Raw genomic sequence first — 24051 nt, forward strand, 5'->3', positions numbered from 1 at the left:
CTCTGAACAGGTGAGTCTTGAGTCATTTTCGGAAGATAGTGAGCGACTCTGCGGCCCTGAGAGCGGCAGGGAGCTCGTTCCACCACTGAGGTCCCAAAACCGAGAAAAGTTGTGACTTTGCTGAACGGCCTTTGCTAGCTCTTAGCGATGGCGGTACCAGACGTCCAGCTGAGGTAGTTGAGCGGAGGGATCGAGCTGGGGTGTGTGGCTTTAGCAATGCTTGGAGGTAGGCATGGGCAGTTCCATCGACTGCCTTGTATACCAGTACCATCGTCTTAAATTGGATGCAAGATACTACAGGGAGCCAGTGGAGGTCCCGGAAGAGGGGGGTTACATGGGAGAACTTCGGTAGGTTGAACACGAGGCGCGCTGCCGCATTCTGGATGCGCTGCAAAGGTTTAATCGCAGAGGCGGGAAGTCCCGCGGGGAGTGAGTTGCAGTAGTCGAGGCGGGAGATGACCAGTGATTGGACTAGAAACTGAGCTGCTTCCCTTGTGAGGAAGGGACGGATTCTGCGGATGTTGTAAAGTGCAAATCTGCAGGATCGGGCCACCGCAGTGATGTTTGCGGTGCAGCATAACTGATTGTCCAATACCACACCAAGGTTTCTGGCAGTTGGAGATGGAGATACAGCGATGTTCTCAACGGTGACCAGTAAGTCCATGTGTGGGCAATCTTTCCCTTGGATTAGGAGGAGCTCGGTTTTGTTGAGGTTAAGCCTCAGGAGATGGGCAGTTGTCCAGGGGCTGACGTACGCCAGACTTTCCGACATGCGTATTGCAATCAGGGCTTTATCAGATGAGGGGAAAGAGAGAAATATCTCAGTGTCGTCAGCATAGCAGTGATAGGGAAAGCCGTGTGATGCAATTACCGAGTCCAGAGATCTGGTATAGAGGGAGAACAGAAGAGGCCCCAGTAGAGAGCCTTGAGGGACACCAGTTTCAAGCGTGCAAGGTTTGGACAAGGAGCCATTCCATGTCACTTGATAGGTGCGGTTCGTTAGGTAGGATGTGAACCAGGAAAGAGCAGATTCAGCGATGCCAAGTTCGGCAAGAGCGGCAAAGGAGGATCTGGTGGTTCACCGTGTCAAATACTGCGGACAGGTCGAGGAGAATGAGAACCGATGAGAGGGACGAGGCTCTGGCAGCACGGAGGGGCTCAGTCACCGCGAGGAGAGCCGTCTCAGTGGAGTGTGCCTTCTTGAAACCTGACTGGTGAGGGTCAAGGAGGATGTTAGATGAGAGATAGGAGGACAGTTGGCTAGCAACGACACGTTCCAGTGTTTTAGACAGGAATGAAAGAGATACCGGTCTGTAGTTCTGGCTGACGGTGGTATTAGAGTTGTTTTTTTGAGGAGAGGCTTTATTCTGGCAGTCTTGAAAGACACTGGAACAATGCCTGAAGTGAGGGAGGAGTTGATAATTGAGGTGAGAAATGGCAGGATCTCGCTTGAGACATCCTGGAGGAGAGAGGAGGGGGTAGCGTCAAGGGGGCAGGTGGTGGCATGGTTAGATGTTATTATTCCGTTGCCCTCGTCAGAGGTCAATGATGATGATGTTTCTATAGGCCTGTGTCCACGTCACGTGACTGTCAAGTTTCTGTTTGCAAAAACGAACATGGCTGACATTCTCAGTGGAAAATGTAATTTGTTTACATAGATCCAGCATTTAAATGGGGTTCTGATGTTTGAGTTTTGCGCTGTACTGTCTGGAATTTGCGACACCCTTCTTCATTAGAGCATGGAAACCCAGTTTAGGATTTCATAAGCATGTCAACCTTACACTGAAATGAACATTCCTTCTTTCCAACATCCATATGGCTACTTAAAGCAGCCCTAAAGGTGCATATCGCTTTGTATGCAGATTGTGCGGTACAAACAGACGAGACAGTTTACCCTTTTTGAACTTTTAATACAAGGCTCCCATCTGCTGGTGGTGTTCAAAGGTATCACGGGATACCCATAATACACTCCATACAGAAAGCACTGAACATTTTCTAAAAACACCTGAAAAAAGGTTCATACATACACATCAATGAATCCTGATGACCAGATAATCTTTACAAGGTATAAGTGACCAGATTATCAATATTTTCAGCTCTGCGGACATCAATGCACAAGGAAAGTTGCTCCAAAGTTCTCCACAATAAAGTACAGCAGATACACTATTTACAAGTCTGCGTCAGTCGAAGGTCCATTCAAGCTCCCTGCTCACAACAGGGTTGCAAGGCGACTCTGCAGAAGGGAGGAAGAGAGGGAGGCCGGGGTTAGTTCTCCGTGGTTCAGCCGAAGTCAGCTGTATCAACAGCCTTCATCAGTCTACCTGCAGGCGTCTGATTCCCTCGAGGGCCGCCTCATCCAGCGACGACAGGTCCACGCTGTCCATCTGGCTGGCCAGCAGCTGGATGTTCTGCACACACACACACACACACACACACACACACACACACACACACACACACACACACACACACACACACACACACACACACCAAAATAAGTCCTTTAAATATGTAAGTGAGCTTGGCTTCTTTGTCAACCGACGGCGGGCGGTGAGCTGGGGAACCTGGTGAACCTGTTTTACTATCCTTTTATAACCTCATTCCAATTTATTGTCTCACACGGGATGACGCATTAAAAGACTACGTCACCGTAATGTGCCCTTTGGAAAATACCAGAACGTTCTAGACGGCCACAATTTAGTATAAATAGAACCAAGAGTTCTCTCAGTTGACACAAACATGAAGAAGATCAGCCAGACTACCGGAGAGGACGGCAGCACGGCCCCACCGACTATAGAGGACGGCAGCACGGCCCAACCAACTGCAAGAGAGGACGCCAGCACGGGCCAACTAACTGGAGAGGACGGCAGCACGGCCCCACTGAATACGGGCGAAGACGGGTCCATGGCCTTCATATTTTTAACTGAAACCGGGCTTAAACACAACATTTTCTTTGATTTAATCAGGTCTTGCCCTATAGGTTGCAACGGAAATTATGTTCATAAATTACAAATTAAAGGGGTTGTAGTCGCCACCATTTATTCTGAGAGATATATAGTTCAACATAGATTTGTGTTTGAATACTTAAAATTGACGATCAAACAGTCGAACAAAACAGACCTCCTTATTACCATTGTCTATCGGCCGCCCCGTAGTTCTGAAATAGTTTTCCATTCTCAGTTTGGAGAAATGTTGTCCACTATATGTCGCAAACATCGTAAGATCATTAAAGCTGTGATTTTAATGTTCGAAAATATGTTCCAAGCATTTGAATGATCGGTTTGTAGTAACCAAATATTGTTTTTTTTGTCCAATCAAGAATAAAAAAAACTTAAATTGAATAGGCCTACGTTTTCTGCACATCTTTTACCGTAACTTAAAAACACTATAGTTGTCATACTTAGTCCAAGCATCGTTCTTTAACCAGGGTAAACGTCCAAAAATACAAACATTAAAATACAATAAAACACAAGTTCTCATCTTCATCCGTTTATCCGCGGATGAAGATATAATCTCTCCACCTAGTACTGGGTCTTCCCCGAGGTCTCCTCCCCACTGGACGTGCCTGAAACACCTCCCAAGGGAGGCGCCCAGTGGGCATCCTTACCAGATGCCCGAACCACCTCAGCTGACTCCTTTCTAAGCAAAGGAGCAGCGGCTCTAATCCGAGTTCCTCACGGATGGCTGAGCTTCTCACCCTATCCCTAAGGGAGACGCCAGCCACCCTTCTGAGAAAACTCATCTCGGCCGCTTGTACCCGCGATCTCGTCCTTTCGGTCATCACCCAACCCTCATGACCATAGGTGAGGATAGGGACGAAGATCGACCGGTAGATTGAGAGCTTTGCCTTGCGGCTCAGCTCTCTTTTCGTAACAACGGTGCGGTAAAGCGAACGCAATACCGCCACCGCTGCTCCGATTCTCTGGCCAATCTCACGCTCCATCGTACCCTCACTCGCAAACAAGACCTCGAGGTACTTGAACTCCTTCACTTGGGCAAAGGACTCATTTCCTACCCGGAGTAAGCAATCCACCGGAACATGCTTTAACAAACCAGCCTCACACCAATGCAACCTTGTTTTTGGACTACCAACACTCCTCCTTTGCCTGTTTTGTGTTTTTCTCCTTAAATGTTAAATAAAAAGGGTTTCATTGAAGGATGACATTGTGATAGGCCTATTGTTTTTTTGTACTGTTTGCACAATTGATCATCAGTTATTAGTGTGTTTTTTTCTCCATTAAAACGTGACTTTAAAACGTGCTTGAAGTGGTAATATGCGCTGCTGGCGTTTCACTCATTCCATGAATTTTTTGCCTCACGATCTTGCTCTCTCGGGATAGGGGGGTTATAGCCCTGCGGATTTAGGTGAGGGCTTCAATTCGCAATAGAAAATACAACCACCAGATGCCGCTGTTTAGACACAGATTTTGTTAATAGCCTACATTGGTAGTCAAGGCGGGGCCCTATTGTTGTTAAACCGGCCGCCTTAACCATACAGTGCTGGGTGCAGTGTTTCCCCCAGCCCCTCATCCCATGACTGTTTTTAGACTGACTGACGATCTCGCTCTCTCGGGATGGTCAGGTGATGTGGTGGACCTGTTCTGATGGTCTGTCATAATCCCTCTCTGATGCTCTTTTCTGTTGGTTAGTTTTTTACCATTTGTTTTGAATAAGGTTATTCTGGTTATGTCTCGGCCATATTGGTCAGTGAAGCCAAATCACTCATTATCGAATATGATTACTATTGCAGACTATAAAAATACGGAATAATAAGTAGGTTTCAGGTAATTGTGGATTTTTTTCAGTTGTCGTGGCCTTTTTTGTGGGCCTGTGTGAATTTCAATTGGTTATGATTTTGCAAATGTTGCGCTCATCTGTTGACATTTCAAAATGCCTTGCAGTTTGATAAAGGTGTGCTTTCATACACAAACAAAGGTGTCATTGATAAGAGAAGAAAATTGACTAACTGTCAGGCTCGGACATATACATCTTGATGCCTGTCGGGCTCGGGTCGGGCTCGGTTAAAATATGCGGCCCGTTCCGCGCTCTACTGGGGTCACACTTTTCTGGTGGGTTACAGAATACGGTGTAACACCGGAAAGCCGATTCAATAAATCGCTGCTCAGAGGAAGCTTTACTATCCACACACACCGTAGTGGTATGCAATACGTTTCCAAAAGGTTTGGACGCCGCAGTCAACCGCTGCACAGACAGAGGTCCACACGTCCACACAAACCGCCGGTGCCCCTCGTTTCTCTCAATTGGGGACTTATTTCGGGAACAGTGATAAAAAGGCATCTATTACTATGTTGACGATGATATAGTACAAATTTCCACTCTTAAAAATATTCTAAAAACATTTTGGGTTCACTGGCTCTTCAACGTTACGTCACGTTGCGTAAAGGGGTATCGGGTGGTTGTATCGGAGCAGTATCACGAGTACATGAGCACAGTATCGGGCCCTAGTCCGAGGGTTGCATTTGGTATCGGTGATGGTATCGGTGCATCCCTACCCGCAGGGCACATTCTAAAATAGCACTCGTCACCATGGAGTCACAATTGTGATGATTTACATTTAGGGCATTTAGCGGACGCTTTTATCCAAAGCGACTTACAATAATTACATTTGTCAAAAGAAGTGCATCAATATATCGCTGTCGGTACAGAAAGGATGTTCATAGAACCAAGTGCAAGTACAGCAATCGCTAGGCTAACCAATTCCCTGTGTTACAGCAATGATAGCAGCTACTGCAGTTGCTACACAGTTCAGTACTATAATACAATACAATACAACACAATACAATACAGTGTACAATGGTGGCCAGAAGGGGGAGGGTGGCTATGCAGTGTCGAGGTGGACTCTGAACAGGCGAGTCTTGAGTCATTTTCGGAAGATAGTGAGCGACGCTGCGGTCCTGAGAGCGGCAGGGAGCTCGTTCCACCACTGAGGTCCCAAAACCGAGAAAAGTTGTGACTTTGCTGAACGGCCTTTGCTAGCTCTTAGCGATGGCGGTACCAGACGTCCAGCTGAGGTAGTTGAGCGGAGTGATCGAGCAGGGGTGTGTGGCTTTAGCAATGCTTGGAGGTAGGCAGGGGCAGTTCCATCGACTGCCTTGTATGCCAGTACCATCGTCTTAAATTGGATGCAAGATACTACAGGGAGCCAGTGGAGGTCCCGGAAGAGGGGGGTTACATGGGAGAACTTCGGTAGGTTGAACACGAGGCGCGCTGCCGCATTCTGGATGCGCTGCAAAGGTTTAATCGCAGGGGCGGGAAGTCCCGCCAGGAGTGAGTTGCAGTAGTCGAGGCGGGAGATGACCAGTGATTGGACTAGAAACTGAGCTGCTTCCCTTGTGAGGAAGGGCCGGATTCTGCGGATGTTGTAAAGTGCAAATCTGCAGGATCGGGCCACCGCAGTGATGTTTGCAGTGCAGCATAACTGATTGTCCAATACCACACCGAGGTTTCTGGCAGTTGGAGATGGAGATACAGCGATGTTCTCAACGGTGACCAGTAAGTCCATGTGTGGGCAATCTTTCCCTGGGATTAGGAGGAGCTCGGTTTTGTTGAGGTTAAGCCTCAGGTGATGGGCAGTTGTCCAGGGGCTGAAGTCCGCCAGACATTCCGATATGCGTGTTGCAATCAGGGCTTTATCAGATGAGGGGAAAGAGAGAAATATCTCAGTGTCGTCAGCATAGCAGTGATAGGGAAAGCCGTGTGATGCAATTACCGAGTCCAGAGATCTGGTATAGAGGGAGAACAGAAGAGGCCCCAGTAGAGAGCCTTGAGGGACACCAGTTTCAAGCGTGCAAGGTTTGGACAAGGAGCCATTCCATGTCACTTGATAGGTGCGATTCGTTAGGTAGGATGTGAACCTGGAAAGAGCAGATTCAGCGATGCCAAGTTCGGCAAGAGCGGCAAAGGAGGATCTGGTGGTTCACCGTGTCAAATACTGCGGACAGGTCGAGGAGAATGAGAACCGATGAGAGGGACGAGGCTCTGGCAGCACGGAGGGGCTCAGTCACCGCGAGGAGAGCCGTCTCAGTGGAGTGTGCCTTCTTGAAACCTGACTGGTGAGGGTCAAGGAGGATGTTAGATGAGAGATAGGAGGACATTTGGCTAGCAACGGCACGTTCCAGTGTTTTAGACAGGAATGAAAGAGATACCGGTCTGTAGTTCTGGCTGACGGTGGTTGTAGAGTTGTTTTTTTTAGGAGAGGCTTTATTCTGGCAGTCTTGAAAGACGCTGGAACAATGCCTGAAGTGAGGGAGGAGTTGATAATTGAGGTGAGAAATGGCAGGATCTCGCTTGAGACATCCTGGAGGAGAGAGGAGGGGGTAGCGTCAAGGGGGCAGGTGGTGGCATGGTTAGATGTTATTATTCCGTTGCCCTCGTCAGAGGTCAATGATGATGATGTTTCTATAGGCCTGTGTCGACGTCACGTGACTGTCAAGTTTCTGTTTGCAAAAACGAACATGGCGGACATTCTCAGTGGAAAATGTAATTTGTTTACATAGATCCAGCATTTAAATGGGGTTCTGATGTTTGAGTTTTGCGCTGTACTGTCTGGAATTCGCGACACCCTTCTTCATTAGAGCATGGAAACCCAGTTTAGGATTTCATAAGCATGTCAACCTTACACTGCAATGAACATTCCTTCTTTCCAATATCCATATGGCTACTTAAAGCAGCCCTAAAGGTGCATGTCGCTTTGTATGCAGATTGTGCGGTACAAACAGACGAGACAGTTTACCCTTTTTGAACTTTTAATACAAGGCTCCCATCTGCTGGTGCTGGTCAAAGGTATCACGGGATACCCATAATGCACTCCATACAGAAAGCACTTAACATTTTCTAAAAACACCTGAAAAAAGGTTCATACATACACATCAATGAATCCTGATGACCAGATAATCTTTACAAGGTATAAGTGACCAGATTATCAATATTTTCAGCTCTGCGGACATCAATGCACAAGGAAAGTTGCTCCAAAGTTCTCCACAATAAAAGTACAGCAGATACACTATTTACAAGTCTGCGTCAGTCGAAGGTCCATTCAAGCTCCCTGCTCACAACAGGGTTGCCAGGCGACTCTGCAGAAGGGAGGAAGAGAGGGAGGCCGGGGTTAGTTCTCCGTTGTTCAGCCGAAGTCAGCTGTATCAACAGCCTTCATCAGTCTACCTGCAGGCGTCTGATTCCCTCGAGGGCCGCCTCATCCAGCGACGACAGGTCCACACTGTCCATCTGGCTGGCCAGCAGCTGGATGTTCTGCACACACACACACACACACACACACACACACACACACACACAGTAAGTCCTTTAAATATGTAAATGAGCTTGGCTCTTTGCTGCCCGACTGCGTCGAAACCAGCCATGTTAGTTACAATATTTAAAAAGGCGTAGAACCAATTTGAAGGCGGCAACTTTTGGCCGTGGCAGTTCAACAGGAAGCAGAGTTTACAAATACACATTTGTCACATTGGTGTCATTAAGTGACTTAAGAGTGAATTAGGATACAGGACGCTAATCAAGCCACCATACCTCCCCGTCATCACTGCTAAAGTACTGCTAAAGTGAATAGTTTTATAAAAACCAAACCGGTACTTCATTAATGTGGTTAGAGTAACAGTAGCGTTTGTGTTGAGCAGAATGAAAGGAGCCATGTGAAGTAGACCATGGAATCCCCATCCGAGCCCGACGGGCCGGGTCAGGAACTAAATTAGGTTTGGGTTCGGTCACATCTGCGCGATAAGGCGTTGTCGCTTGTCGTTGTCGACCAGTTTTGTTTCGGTGAGGATGTTGTTGAGTTCTCCGCTAGAGTACTTGGTGCCGTTGCAGTTAAAATAAAGAATGCATGAAAACGCAGAAAAGAAATTGTGCTTTTGGACTACCAACACTCCTTTGCATGTTTTGTGGTGGTCTCCTTAAATGTTGAATAAAAAAGGGTTTCATTGAAGGATGACATTGTGATATCTGAGTTTTCTTGTTCTGTATGTACAAATGATCCCGTTTTTCCTAATTTCTCTGATATCTTAGTGTGAAAATTGTTTTTTTCCCCCAAATCAAACTTTTAAAAGATACTTTAAACTTGCTTAAAGTGGTAATATGTGCTGCTGGTGGGGTGTTTCACTCATTCCATGACTTTTTAGACTGACGATCTCGCTCTCTCGGGATGGTCAGGTGATGTGGTGAACCTGATGGTCATCCTTTTTCTCTGATGCAGTCCTCTTGTTAGTTGTTTTTTACCATTTGTATTGAATAAGCTTATTCCGGTGATGATCAGCCAGATTGGTCCGTGAAGCCAAATCACTCATTAAAATAATAATAATAATAACTCACAAAATACGATTACTAATTGCAGACTTTAAAAAAAATGGATTCATAACTGCAGGATATCTATTTAGTTTCTCACACGGAAACTTATCACACGGGATGACAGCATTAAAATACGGCTACGCCTAATGGCCTTCGTCACCGTAATGTGGCCGCTGATTAGGATGTTACAGAACGCTCTAGGGTTGCATTTGGTATCGGCGATGGCATTAGTGCATCCCCACCCGCAGGGCATGTTCTAAAAATAATCCTTGTCACCATGGAGTCACAATTATGATGATGTTCGACCCAATAAATCTTGCATTAATGTAGATTTGTTATTTATTGGTCAGAAATGTTTAAATATATTATAAATATTACTTTCATCATTAAAGATTAACCATAAAACTTGTTTTTTCAGGAAGTTTGTATCAAACAAGTAGCTCTTCGTGTTACTCGGTACCCTAGAAGTAGCTATCAGGTTGAACAGTTTCTGGTCTAGACCAACAACTGTGTCTCATGCTGCCCATTGCCCTTGTCTATTTAGACCTAGCACAATTTGTGTGATTACCAGTTAGAACAAGACAAAATGATTTAGGTGTCTGTCTCAGGACCTTGTACTCAAGATACACAAGGTCTTGACAAATAGATGTTATAAGGTTCAAATCATCTGGAATATCAACATAACGGGCAGGTTTTGGTTCTTCATTTGCAATCTATTATCCAGGAAATCAGATTGTGCAGCTCAAGTCGCACAACAAATTTAGCTTCAGTCTCCTTTAAATCATCCGACGGTGGCAACGGGAACGTTATACCGGGAGAATCATTGTTGTCGAGTGCCCTGCCGGAGTACTTGGTGCTGTTGCAGTTAAAATAAAAAAAATGCATGAAAATGCTGAAAAAAATGATGTTTTTGGACTACCAACTCTCCTCCTTGGCCTGTTTTGTGGTGGTCTCCTTAAAAGTTGAATGAAAAGGGTTTCATTGAAGGATGACATTGTGATATTGTTGTCTTGTACTGAATGTACAAATGATCCCTCTCATTCCTCTGATACAGTGTAAAAAATGGCTTTTTCCCATTTAAACTTTTAAAAGTTACTTTAAACTTGCTTAAAGTGGTAATATGTGCTGCTGGTGTGGTGTTTCACTCATTCCATGACTTTTTAGACTGACGATCTCGCTCTCTCGGGATGGTCAGCTGATGTGGTGAACCGGTTCTGCTGGATTGTCATCCTTACTCTCTGATGCTTTCCTCGGTTGGTTAGTTTTTTTACTATTTGTTTTGAGTAAGGTTATTCTGTTTATGTCTCGGCCAGATTGGTCCGTGAAGCCAAATCACTCAATTTCGAAATATGATTACTATTGCAGACTAGGGCTGGCCCGAATTATTCGAATATTCACGGGGAAAAACAAAGGAACTTCAACCTACTTAGGCCTACTAATTAACGTTCAAAAGCTATTAAACCTTCAACAAAATATGCAGATACTGTCAAAATCGGTTCCAGGCAGTATATAGGGATTATTAATGTTGTTTTTGATGGTGTTTTTTTCTGGAACGAGTATTCGAGTATTCGCTCGGAAAAACCAACGAGTATTCGAAGCCTGAAAAATGGTATTCGTGCCAGCCCTATTGCAGACTTTAAAAAAAAATATTGTTAACAGCAGGATATCTATTTCGTTTCTCGAACGGGAGAATCTTATCACACAGGATGCACAGCATTAAAAGACGCCTTATGGCCTACGCCTCCGTAATGTGGTCGCTGATTAGGATGTTCCAGAACAATCTAGATGACCAAGGTTTAGTATAAAAGAACCAACAAGAGACCCGTCACAATACAAATGAATTTGTCAATTTTTAAATGTAAGTAAACCCTTATTTCGATATTTCATGTTTTGTTAAACAAGCCTATTACCATAGGTTATTCATTCACTTGAGACTAGAGCTATGCGATTTTTAATTACATTCACTAAACTTACACTTAATTTAGAATATTGGAGGCTTTTGTTTTGCTATAGCCCGTTTTATGCACACAGTCTTCTACTGTGGCGGAGTTCTCTGGTTATGGATTGTCTTTGTAAATAATGCCGCAAGCTCAGGAATCAATGTGACATAAGGCAGTGTCACTCTAAAATATTCAAAATGTATTAAGATACATTAAGCATATAATAATAATAAATTTAATTTAGAGGCGCCTTTCAAGGCACCCAAGGTCACCTTACAGAGCATAAAAATATCATAAATTGTTTAAAAACTTATTGAAATGTCTTCACTATTGGAACAATCAACATTATTTGACTTTCTTAATAAGTGTTGCTATTATGGAAATATAATTCAACTCACCAAGGCTTATCTTATCTTTGCTTATCTTTTAGATGCGTTAAATTTTAAATCCGCCTTAAATCTGAGGCGGATACCGAAAACAAAACAAAATACATCAGAGGAAGGGAGCGCGGACCAACCGAACACCATCCCCAAAAAACAAGTGCCGCCTGAGCAAGGCAGACATCAAGAGGAAGGGGCCGGAGAGAGCGGGGACCAACCGAACATCATCCCCAAAAGACAAGTGCCGCCTGAGCAAGGCAGACATCAAGAGGAATGGGCCAGAGAGAGCGGGGACCAACCGAACACCATCCCCAAAAGACAAGTGCCGCCTGAGCAAGGCAGACATCAAGAGGAATGGGCCGGAGAGAGCGGGGACCAACCAAACACCATCCCCAAAGACAAGGGCACTTATTTCCATCCGTCAATCAGATTGCTAAATTTTACCTTTGATTTTACCTATTTAATAGAGCTGGGTTTCGATTCAAATTTCAAGAATCGATTCGATTCCGATTTTTAAGTTTCAGAATCGCTTTTTTCCAATTTTCTCAGATTCCATCCGATTCGATCAGATTTTCATCTGATTTCCGATTCGATTCGATTTCGATTCGATCCGGGGGTTAATGTTATTAAAAATGAAAAATGTATTTGAACCGTTTCCTTCACTTCATGACTGTGTAGAGAAGCAACATATTAAAACTAGTATTATATCAATATTAAACAGCAAATCTTACAAGTATTGGTAGTTACTGATGGCTGGAAGACTGATGAAAAGGTTAAGGGTCAATCTACCTTCAAGAAAGATAATTCAGGACAATAAATGTAGGACATCATTGAGGTGACTATATCTGCAACAGTGGATTCCTACTGGGACACTAACCAGTGCATTATTATTATGCTTGAAAATAATTAAGAATTCACCCAAAAGCGGTTGCTACCAAAAGCATTTTTATTTTAATACTGCTCACACTTAATAAACTGAGAAGTACTGAAACTGGAAGTATAAAATGTAAACGTTGAGCATTTTTCTTTAAAGTGCGAACATAAGAACAGAACATTTTAAACTGTAAAAGCACTGAATGGCGTCTATATGAGCATGTTCAAATCTGTTCTAAAACCACACTCAAGATTTGTTTAAGAATATGCAGCACCCTAAGTGTCCAGGGGAATCCCATGAATATTTTCCAGGAATATATCAAATATAAATTTTTAACTTATAAAATTCAATTTTTTTTTTTTTTTTTTATTAAAAGAAAATCGATCTTTGGACGTACGTATCGATAATCGGTCATTAATATGCGAATCGATTAAAAATCGGAAAATCGATTTTTTCAACACAGCTCTACTATTTAAATATGAAAAATTGTAACCTTTAAAGTAGGACCTGGCAAGCAGCTCAGAAGAAATTATTATTCAGAAAAGACACGCATGTGTTGCCTGTTTGTAGTAACCAAATTTGTTTTTTTCCCCCCAATCAAAAATAAAACTTTACATTTTTTTTACACATCTTTTACCATAACTCAAAAACATTTCTAGTTCATACTTTACCAAAGCACCGTTCTGTGAAGCACATTCTCTTCAACAAATTAACCAGGGTAAACGTACAAAAATACAAGCATTGAAATACAATAAAATCATTAAAACATTAAAAGTATTTAATGTTTTAAAGTTGTAACGTATTTTAAAAATCACATACGTTTTAAATATTCTATACTTTGTCTAACATGTTTTAGACTCACTTCATGAAGATGGTGATGGATGATGCCCATGTAGTTAGGAACAGTCCTATTTAGGAACGAGCTTTAACAACCCAGCCCCACACCAGAATGTAGTACAACTATGTTGGTCCACAGCGGAAAACTTAGTAGTTTTACAATAACGGCTCTAGAAATTTGAGATGCCAATTTTTTTGGCTTGTTACAGCTATTCACACCTGATGGTATAATATGGGACCATTAAGAGAATACACTCTTCCGTCTACTCACTCAATGTGGTAGATAATTGAGATTATTCAGGTAGATTCCACATTCCATCTTTAGATGATAAACAACTATTGATATATGGTTCTCTATTCCTTATTCCTATAAATATGCAGCTTGCCATGATCATACACACTGAGCATGAAGAATAACCGCTCACAGATGAGGGGGGGGGGGGGGGGGCGGTCATTGCCTCGGGGGTACTCGGGGAGGCGCTGTTCTGTCTGGATTTCACGACACCCTACTTGATCAGAGCATGGAAACCCGACGGGGGTCGGGTAAGGTTCAGAAAAATATTTAGAACGGAAGCTCGGGTTCGGGTCGGGCTCGGTCACATCTGCACGATAAGGCGTTGAAAGTTGGCGTTGCTTTTGTGTAAACGTTAATTTTACATCGCTGGGGACGCTCGTGTTCATTTGAATTTCATAGGCTACCCGTCCTACAGAACCTCAGAACCTTTTCTATGTAATTTTATGGATTTCTTTCAGTTATTTTTCTGGCCGAAATGTGAATTTCAATTGGTTATGATCCTGCGCAACAAGTGCACGTAAAAAATTGAATGTGAAGCCCACCTCTCCGTTGCCGATGGGAACGTTGATGACGATGTCCTGGTTGCTGGACTGTACGGGAGAGCCGTTGACCGAGATGCTGTAGATCCTCTCCTTGTGGCGGGGGACCCTCACCCCGGGGGTCTTGGGAAGCCTGCAACCACAACCACTCATCAGACCTCCTGCTGTGCTGCTGCTTCTGGGTAGGGGACCAGTTTAGACGACCACTAAGAATCCATCACATCTACTGGTCAGTTGGCCCACCAATAAGAAACCTTCTTAACGTCTACTGGTCAGTTAGCCCACCAATAAGAAACCTTCGTCTACTGGTCAGTTAGCCCACCAATAAGAAACCTTCTTAACATATACTGGTCAGTTAGCCCACCAATAAGAAACCTTAACATCTACTGGTCAGTTAGGCCGCCAATAAGAAACCTCCTTAACATCTACTGGTCGGTTAGCCCACCAATAAGAAACCTTCTTAACATCTACTGGTCAGTTAGCCCACCAATAAGAAACTTTAACATCTACTGGTCAGTTAGCCCACCAATAAGAAACTTTAACATCTACTGGTTAGCCCACCAATAAGAAACCTTAACATCTACTGGTAAGTTAGCCCACCAATAAGAAACATCCTTAACATCTACTGGTCAGTTAGCCCACCAATAAGAAACTTTAACATCTACTGGTCAGTTAGACCTCCAATAAGAAACCGTAACATCTACTGGTCAGTTAGACCTCAAAAAATAAACCTTAGCATCACCTGGTCAGACCACCAATAAGAAGCCTTAACATCTACTGGTCACTTAAACCACCAATAAGAAACCTCCATCACACCTACTGGTCAGTAAGACAACCAATAAGGAAACATAACATCTGAATCCAAATACTGGTCATTATTTTTTTTTTTTATAGGAGCAGGTCAGGTTTAGGGCGAGGTAGGGTTAGACTGAGGACTGAGCCAATACCTTTCTAGGGCTGAACGATTTGGGGATATAACCTAATCGCGATAATTGAGACAAATATTTTGATGGCGATGTGATTTTTTAAATGTATTAAGTTCCTTATGTTCTGTATTATTCACAAAAAAGCAATAATCATTCTTTAGTATGACCAAAAGAAAATTGAGGCTAGGCCAATGTGTTCAGATGAATTGATAACATTTATTTAACAATTGGATTGTATAAGAAAAATAAATATAGTAATAGTAATCAGTAATGTTAACAAATCACAAAAAAATATGTATTGAAAAGAAAAGACAGTTGTTTTATTACTGCTGCCTTTGCGATTTATTACACAGAATTGTATTAATCGTTAGCGCTAAACCTTCCCCCTGGGAGTCAAACAACTCAACCACTATAATATCCTGCCCCTATTCCACATCAGTATACATAACTAAGCAATATCTGAACAGTGTGGTCGCGTCATTTATAGCTGCAGCAGTTAGTAAGCTACAACATGTGAAGGTTATAAAAGCTGCGTCTCACCTGGGGTCGAAGCGGGGTGTGATGAGCGGAGTGGCGCCCATCATCATAGAAGAGTCCAGCATGCTTCTGGCAGGAGTGACCAAATTCTTCCTGGTAGACCTGAGGCACACGCACACAAACACACATATGTTGGCATTGTACTCCCACAGTGCGAGTTAGGAAACATGGCCGCATTAGGCCACTGTTGGAAGAGTGCATCTAAAGGAATATATTTTAGCATGAAGCTGCCGTTGTAACAGTGGATCCCAGGCAAGACAAAGAAACCTGTTAGCATAATGCTACTGTTGGTATTATGCTAGAGTTGCTAAAGTGAAATGTAAAAGTGGCGATAATAAAATCTGTGTTTTCCCATTAACAACTTCCAGTAGCTTGAGAAGTAGTTAGAGCTATGTCAATAGTTTGAAAAAAAATTCTGACAGAAGTCGAGACTCATTAAAGTGTAAGTCCGTCGAAAATTGAACCCATGGTCTTAGTTTTGGCATGAAAACCCATCAAATAAGCCCTCCAGATACCTTTTTCATTGAAAAGCGAGTATTAGAGTTTGCCCGGCGCAATGTTTGGCATCCATTTTATTGGCTTGGTTTCTCCTTGAATTCTACTTGCCCAAAGTCAATTTTCACTGGCCCCAAGTATAGTTCTTTTATTAGTGGGTATCAAATAACGACAAAGATTCAGGTAAATTGTTATATTTGATAACAGGTGGAAACACATCTGCTCACATCAGTGGCAGAGTCTGCCAGGACACTGAAGTTCTTCATCAACTGACTGCAGCGTGCCCGCTACCTGCCGGGAATCTCGCGATCTCGATTTTGATTGGCCGATGCCACATTCAAATAAAATCAAAAATCAAATAGTACACCAAGCATTATCCGAAGAGTGCAAGGGGAGGGGGCAACATAATAACTTTACCGATGATCGAAAAAAAGAAAAGTTCCAATTTTTTTTGTTTTTTTTGCTTCGAGTCCTCCGCTTGCCCGAACGGGCAAGCGGAGGAGCTCACGGCAGCCTTCATGCTGTATGAGAGGGACGCAGACACTCTGGATCTGTACACCTGCACCCAGGTGTACAAACAACAGTATCGTTGTGTTGACGTCCGGGTTGATAGTTACTTGCCCGACGTGGCGTTTTACTTGTCACGGGATGTCGGCGGGGTTTTCGTTTACTGATTTTTCCTAAACGGTTTTGATTTACTAAAGGGTTACACGTGTACACGTGCACACCCCTAGTTGCCAGTAACTACCAAATATGGCCTTACTTCCTGCCGGTCTGCCCGAGGACCGACTGGACCCTGGTCTTCTTGGAGGTGACGGGGGGCCTCTTGGACTTGCCCTGGAGGAGAGAAGAACCAGAGATCAGACGCCAACCCCCTGCATCTGGTTTTTAATCATTTATAAAAACAAACATGCTACTGGTATTAAGACACGGTCAAACAATGTAGTCAGAAAAGGGTGACGGTACTTAGTAGCATCACTAAGTAAGTATGCAAAATGTATCCGACCCATTTACACCCTTCCTTCCTGTGCAAGGTCACCCGTTTCCTGTGCGGAGTGACCCAAGCCTTCCAGTGAACTACAGATCCCTGGATTAAGTGGTTTGAACCAGACTGTGGTTTCTGTTGAATGGAGGCATATCCTTGCTATCCAAAAGGATTGGATGTGCCCTCACTCTGTCCACTAGGAACTAGGGGTGGGAAAAATAATCGATTCTTCGATGCATCGCGATTACCTCTAGAACGATTCTGTCTATTCCGTTAAGAAACTGAATTTAATAAAAAAGATCAAAGTTGTTGTTTTTTCGCCTGCTGCCACATTCTGTCTGTCACATTCTGTGCAAATTATCCAGAGGGATAATTTTAAAATTAGTTAATTTATCTTCAGTGTGTTTTGACCAATCTGATTTGTCTTGACACGATTGCGATTAAGCCTACACATAGCATGCAAGCAAACTCACAGCCAGCCACAAGAACTCCTTCTAATTCAAGAGCAGCTTTTTCTTTAATGATTTAGAAAAGAAAGATTAGAAAGAAAAGGAAACTGAACCCTATTTTATTTTTTTTTTTTACATACTTCCATATTGTTTTGTAATGCAAGCTGCATTGATTATTACATTGTTCATAGAAAGTCATATTTGTGACAAAAGCTTTTTCTCTCATAAAATATTAGATAAGTTAATTCATCAGTTGATGTCTAATGATCATCACAAAAGTAGGAAGTGATTAGCAAACTCTAGTAGCAAACTCATATTTTTTGAAAATCAATCATGGAAAAGTACATTCAAAAAAATGTTTGCATCGATAATAGTTTTAGAATCGAATCGTTGACCTCATAGTCGGAATCGAATCGTGAGGTGCCAAGAGATTCCCACCCCTACTAGGAACGTGAGCAGAGGACAGGTTGAGGGAAGCTCTCTCCTTACCTTCTTCGTCTTGGTCTGAGGTGCCGTGTTCTCGTCTTCTGGACTAGACTTGGCATTGCTCTCCTTCTTTGACGCTATTGGACGGATGGGTGGGATGATGTCATCAGGATTGGTACATACATACATGAGCTCAACAGACATCTGAGGGGTGTTCCACGAACGGAGGTTTAACAAACACTGAGTTAACGCTGAACTCTAGGTTGATTGACCCTGTGCCGACCAACCCAGAGTTTTCGGTTCCACAGCAGCGGTTATGCATTAGTTCAATCAACTCGGGGTTGGTTAACACAGGGTTGTGCGCGTCCACGCCAAACTTAAAAAGACGTGATGTATGGATCATGGAAACCCTGATCGATATGGCGAAACGGGCCGCTTATTTCAATGAAATGGAACTCCAGGTTCTCCTGGAGAGCTATGACGAGGAGAAGGACATTATCGCAAGAAAAGCGAACGCTAAAACCTCTGGAACCCGGATAACCAAAGCCTGGCAGCGGATCGCTGACCGCGTAAATGCGTTAGTTACACGTCAAAAGCATGATCCTTAATATTTGAGCCATGAATATATAAATATCCCAGTTAAGCATTCTTAAAGATCCTACCACATAACCCCTTTCTTCTAAAACAATATGTAGCCTACTCCGATTGCTTCCAAGCGGTCAGAGGATATATAAGTATAAAGTATAAAAAACATACAAACTGGTAAGCTTTTCCCACCATCGTATTGGTATAAATTTAAATAAGCCATTTTTTTAAGCCAATCATGAAAAGGCCGGTACCTGGAGGTAGGCCTACCTACCACCTCAGAGAGTCATCATGGGCCATACCCCACACTGGTTGAATGTAGGTTTTTGTGTTTTCTTCTAGGCCTGTTTTAGATTTTTTTTGCCTTCGAAGTAACACATGCAAACCGTGTGCTTGCCACAGCGCATACTATTCCAAATGTTTCTTTTTTTGGTAACTGGGTAGAAAACCTAAAAGTCACAATTCATCAACTTCACAGATCAAGATGGATCAGTGCTTGTAATGAAGCCGCCGGCTACGATCGAACATTCTCCAGTGGATGCAAGTCCGTTAGGACTATTTTATACTTTATGTTGTAAATGCCTCTCGGCATAGTACTCAGACAATATTGCTCTTTGTATGATAGGAGGCCGATACAAATCTTGGATGGGTCATCTGAAACGACTGTGATGTGCTCAGCATATCCAGCCTTATAGCCTAGATAAAACTACCATTTGAAAAAAACGGAGGGCTACGCAAATAGTCTGGAGTGAACTGAGGCCAGGTCCTCGATTGGTAGAGTTGGCTATGTAAGGCTATTTAAATATATTAAAGATTTGCGCGAGAATCTATATCTCTCCACTCCAGCAAAAAGTCATCCAATATGCCAAGATGTCGAGCCGTGGTCTTATCAATCGCTCCCGGTGGATTGCACGTATAATTTGCGCTCTGATATCAGCAGTTCTCTCATCAAAAGGGCATGCCATTGTGAACACATGAAATCTGCGGTGAACGCCGGTTGAAATACCCAAAACCGGGTTATGTTTCAAACTTAACCTACGCAAAACCTGGTCCGACCAGGTTTGATTCAGAGCATATGTTGCTATAGCAACTAACATACCGTGATCCTTTTGGAACGGAAAACCTAGGGTTACCGAAAACCCTGGGTTAACTTACCCGGTTATGTGATAAAACCGGCTTTGTGGAACATCCCACTGAACTCGCTTGTTGTTGTTTTTTTCACACGATTACAATTAAGTAAATTAGAAGATGCTTGTATCCAAAGAGAACGGATGTATGTCATAGAGTAGCAGGCAGCCACTTACCCTTCTGGAGCGTTTTAGGAGCGGCCATGTGGTTCTCAACCAGAATGTTCTCCAGTTCAGGAACCTCTTCTCTCTAAACCCAGACAGAGACACAACAATCACAGAGTTACGGGTGGCGAGAACATCAGTAGCTTCCTGAGCTGTGGTACATGCTGAAGATGTGCTGATGTTGACACAGAGGGTGATCGTACCTTTGAATCGTCCACCGTTGGGGATTGAGGTTTCTCTGGATCTGAAGGGAGAGGAGTAGAAACATTGTACTATTATAACAGCTCATTTCCAGAGAGCACCACACCGGGTGGGCTGATCTACCCATCATTCATCTGGCTGACACGCCCGATGTCACTAGAGGGTACATTTTGATAAAGCTTTTAAAGGCGTACATCAGACCCGTTAGTAAAATGGGGAGGGTTTGGGTTAGCCAGTGTACCCACTATTTCAGATGTCATTGGAACACTAAGTGATTAATTTTTTTTCGAGTTTCGGTAAAGAGGGTTATCCCCATGGTTACGATCTAAGGCACCTTTTTGATACTTATTTAGTACCGTCGTTGTGTAAATTAATAGTGTTATAATAAGCGATGTTGTATATAAAATCTGCCCCAAACCGGGACGTCGGACTACCTCGGGAAAAGTAGTTTGACGTCGATAACACCATCTACCGAACCCCCTCTTCGCCAAGCTCCTAACCCCGTTACCCCAAAGGTCAGCAGGTACCAAGAGTGTCCTTACTGAAGTAGAGCAGCCAGTTCATCTGCCTGACGGCCTTGGGAAGCTTGATGATGGCCATGTTGTATCTGTTGTCAATCTCCGTCAGCAGTTGCATCTGCTGCTCCTTCAGATGCAGAACCCTGGACTTCACTGGAGACGTAACACAAATGCTTGGTTATGAACAGACACAGACTTGTTATCAAGTATAAAGAGACATGATGGTACTTTATTAATCCCGGCCGTGAAATGTGGGTGCCACAGTCAAAAGTCGAGAACCATAGGTAAAATTAAAAAAGTACAACATAAACAATTGATACAGAAAATGCATCGAATGCATACATAGGAGTAGTGGGGAAAAAAAGGAAAACTATTAGAGTCACCTGTTTAGAGCAGGACGTTATAGTATGATAGCTCAAGTGTGACTATGCACTACTGAACCAGTTCAGTAGTAACATGCACTAACTTGTTCAGTACTGCATGTTCCCCAGAGGATTCGTCCATACCTGGGTAGGGTACACCTCCTACTTAACGCAGCCCAAAGTCATCATAGCTTCCATTTCTGGACCGTTTCCCCTACGTTTGCCTTCTATGATAGAGTACTGTGCCCCCCATTTTCAACCAAAATATCCACGTTCTATGCGATACTTTAATAGGAAAGCGCTACCGAAAATAGCCACGCAAAAAACAACAAGCCGACATTACCTTCTGCGTCGAAGTCTTCGAGGAAGGCGTCGAGTTTGGCCTGCCTAGGGTTTTGCTTGGCTTGTTTCGTGGTCCTCTTCTGAGGAGCCATGTCTGCCGAGATATATGAACCCTAAGAGGTCAAATGTTATTCTTCAGCGAGCTATGTTTGCCGATAGCGTGAAGACAATCCGACTGGCTGCGGCGAACCTCTCAACTGTCGCTCCACAAAGCAATTTGAAATCTCGGCGCAGAGCCAGGGAGCTACGTAGAAGCGATCAGCCAATCACAAGACCGATGCGAAACGTAATATCCGCTTCCTGTAATGGACCAATCGCGAAGGTTGTTGACATCCTGACCCCGGAAACTGGACTAGCCAGGAGAAAGCAACGTGAGCTCGTTGTGATAAATTCCTATTTTACATCCAGGTAGTAGCTACGTGTTTTGCAAACTGATTATTCAGTACATAGTATCGATAAGTATTTTTTTTAATTAAAAATGCATAACCGTATCCCCGTAGTCTAAATAGTGTGTCTTAAAATATCAAATCGGTGAATGTCCAGTGAGATGTCGATACCTTCGTCTTTGGCTCTCCAACAAGTTTTGAGGAAAAGCTTTCAGCACTTGGAAACCAATCAGAAAACATGGCACTCTGTGTTGGCCGAGTGCATCCCTTTGGTAGGGTCTGTAGGAAATCTGGCTCAGCAGCTGCGAGCTCTCTCCAACGTGAACATCCCCAACACACCACTCCAAGCCTTCCCTGACCTACAGCAACGTCTGCATTTCAAGCTTGTCCTGGCATTGGATATAGTGCTGGAGAAACTCAACGAAAAACTGTAAGAGTTGTAACATAATAAACGAAAAACGTTTTTAATTGATTTCATAGTTTAAAGTAATGTTGCCCTAATATCGAAATGTCCACCTGAACTGTCTAGTGTGTATATTCTTTCTTATTCCTTCTAGCCAACTGTCAATTTCCTGTCCTAAAAGGCAAATCGGAATTTACTTCCCTCTCTTGTAATTGTCATCGTTTTCTACTACCTCAATATGCCAAACTAAGTGTACATGGGCTCTCTGTGTATTAGGGTTTTGCTGCAGTCCGTGAGGGACTCCCACAGTAACCAGCTCATGGCAGCCTTTCAACTGTATGAGAGGGACGCAGACACTCTGGATCTGTACACCTGCACCCAGAGGTCTCCTGTCGCCCCGTCCATCGCTGACATGCTAGAGTGGCTGCAGAATGCAGAGCTTTACTACAAACAACAGTATCCTTGTGTTGACGGCCATTTTATTGAGGAATACTGCATGTGTCTCTGTGTCTTGTTTGTTTCGTTATGATAACATGTCAATTTGACTCATTGGTCAATAGCGATTCATTCATATTCATCGGCTATTATGATTCTGAGAACTATTGAATGTAATTTTTATTTTGGTTTTTTGTTGTCCCTAAATATACTATTAAACACTCTTACTGTAGACTTAGAACCACCAAACATACAATGAAATATTAAAACAACTTTCAGAAGGAAAAAGAACAAGGCCTAGTGGCAAGAGCTATGGGGGGGGGGGGGGGGGGGCATTTGGCTCAGGAGGTAGAGCGAGTTGACTGTTAACTTAAAGGTTGCTAGTTTGATCCCTGGCTCCTAGAAGTGTGTCTTAACCCTAAGTACTCCAGACGAGCTGGATGTTGCCTTGCATGGTTGACACCACTGTCTGTGTATGAATGGGTGAATGTTGGGGAATATTGTAAAGCACTTTGAGAGGCCACTGTTTAGAAAAGTGCTGAACGCATTCCATTCTCGTTTAGCATCTAATAGGAACAGATAGGGGTTAATCAAATGAAAACAAGTCATATTTCCTAATCCGTGTTCAGATTTCTGAAAAGAAAGACTTTGTTACACAGCCTGATGCCCGACGATCTCTCACTACTGGAATCAACTCCCGAGAGATGGGACTCTCTAGAGACATCTAGTGGTGAGGAATATATTACAGGTAAAAAATAAAAACTACTTGATGCACAGTTAACAGTATCACATAGTGTTGTTAATGATGTTTTTCTTTTATTTGAACCAGAAGAGTTATTAGGTGAAAATACAGCACATTAAGGATTAATTTATTGTTTGTCCTTTTTCAGATACCCTTTTCCGGGTCTCTTTCTTTGTGGAGTCAAACAAAGGAGAGTAAGAAGAATGTGTCACCTAGGATGAAAATCTATTGTTTACCCACGTTTACATTTGTCCGAATCTGATGTGAAATTGTATTCTTATCAAAGCTGGAATTTTGTATAAGGATGGACAAAAATGTAAAAGGTCATGGGGTTTTCCGGACAATGTGAAAGGAAAAGAATTACAATTTCTAAAACACTGTTCTGATAATTCCATAGCTGGAATAAAGTTTTTCTCAGCAAAACTGTTTCATTGCATTGTTGCTTTATTGTGTTCTGTTGGAAATAGATACTTAACATCATTGTGTATTTATGTGAGGAAATTCTAGAACACACACACGCCACACACACCAGGATTGAAGTGGAACAAATCAAGTATTGATGCATGCTCTGGGAATCCCGTTAGTGTAATTCCCGTTCGGGTAATTTAAGTGTAATTTAATCTTAACCAAAGTTTTTAATTAGCTGAATGTGAAGGGACAAACAGAAGACCCTTAAAACCGAGCCCAGAGACGCTGATCAGGGAAATGAGCGTTTTCTTCTCATCAAATGTTCAGAGCACAACGGTGAATATCACAGTGAAGAAAAAGGCAACAATTCAAATAA

At 43.1% G+C, this 24051-nt stretch overlaps 2 protein-coding genes and 1 long non-coding RNA gene across 5 annotated transcripts; 2 read left to right on the forward strand and 1 right to left on the reverse strand.

The window, feature by feature from the left end:
• Positions 1–2194: 2194 nt before the first annotated feature.
• On the reverse strand, positions 2195–21550 carry cdca8 (cell division cycle associated 8). Of its 2 annotated transcripts, none has more exons than XM_030347144.1 (10): positions 21303–21550; positions 20622–20750; positions 20082–20122; positions 19891–19963; positions 18065–18138; positions 16905–16978; positions 15650–15748; positions 14187–14316; positions 2322–2408; positions 2195–2233 (listed from the first exon to the last, which is right to left on the reverse strand). In XM_030347144.1, the coding sequence occupies exons 1-10, from the start codon at positions 21391–21393 to the stop codon at positions 2210–2212; spliced, it is 822 nt and encodes a 273-aa protein (XP_030203004.1). In that variant the 5' UTR covers positions 21394–21550; the 3' UTR covers positions 2195–2209. The 2 variants fall into 2 exon arrangements, with proteins under 2 accessions (XP_030203004.1, XP_030203003.1); XM_030347143.1 differs by lacking the exons at positions 2195–2233; positions 2322–2408 and adding exons at positions 7749–8093; positions 8182–8268.
• On the forward strand, positions 11043–12282 carry LOC115535722 (uncharacterized). The gene is made up of 2 exons (XR_003974547.1): positions 11043–11176; positions 11689–12282. It is a non-coding gene; the product is annotated as an uncharacterized LOC115535722 (long non-coding RNA).
• Positions 21551–21610: 60 nt separating the features above from the next.
• Positions 21611–23693, forward strand: airim (AFG2 interacting ribosome maturation factor). Of its 2 annotated transcripts, none has more exons than XM_030347147.1 (4): positions 21611–22117; positions 22367–22546; positions 23155–23255; positions 23416–23693. In XM_030347147.1, the coding sequence occupies exons 1-4, from the start codon at positions 21837–21839 to the stop codon at positions 23463–23465; spliced, it is 612 nt and encodes a 203-aa protein (XP_030203007.1). In that variant the 5' UTR covers positions 21611–21836; the 3' UTR covers positions 23466–23693. The 2 variants fall into 2 exon arrangements, with proteins under 2 accessions (XP_030203007.1, XP_030203006.1); XM_030347146.1 differs by having other exon boundaries at positions 21612–22117; positions 23155–23273.
• Positions 23694–24051: the final 358 nt, after the last annotated feature.

The sequence above is a fragment of the Gadus morhua genome, chromosome 22 (genome assembly GCF_902167405.1).
Source record: "Gadus morhua chromosome 22, gadMor3.0, whole genome shotgun sequence".
Taxonomy (NCBI): domain Eukaryota; kingdom Metazoa; phylum Chordata; class Actinopteri; order Gadiformes; family Gadidae; genus Gadus; species Gadus morhua.

Coding starts and splice junctions, on each gene's coding strand:
- airim (XM_030347146.1), top strand. CDS start 21,837: ATGTCCAGTGAGATGTCGATACCTTCGTCTTTGGCTCTCCAACAAGTT. Junction 22,118..22,366: donor GAGAAACTCAACGAAAAACT/GTAAGAGTTGTA, acceptor TCTGTGTATTAG/GGTTTTGCTGCAGTCCGTGA. Junction 23,274..23,415: donor TGGTGAGGAATATATTACAG/GTAAAAAATAAA, acceptor GTCCTTTTTCAG/ATACCCTTTTCCGGGTCTCT.
- cdca8 (XM_030347144.1), bottom strand. CDS start 21,393: ATGGCTCCTCAGAAGAGGACCACGAAACAAGCCAAGCAAAACCCTAGG. Junction 20,123..20,621: donor GAACTGGCTGCTCTACTTCA/GTAAGGACACTC, acceptor CTCTCCCTTCAG/ATCCAGAGAAACCTCAATCC. Junction 19,964..20,081: donor CAACGGTGGACGATTCAAAG/GTACGATCACCC, acceptor GTCTGGGTTTAG/AGAGAAGAGGTTCCTGAACT.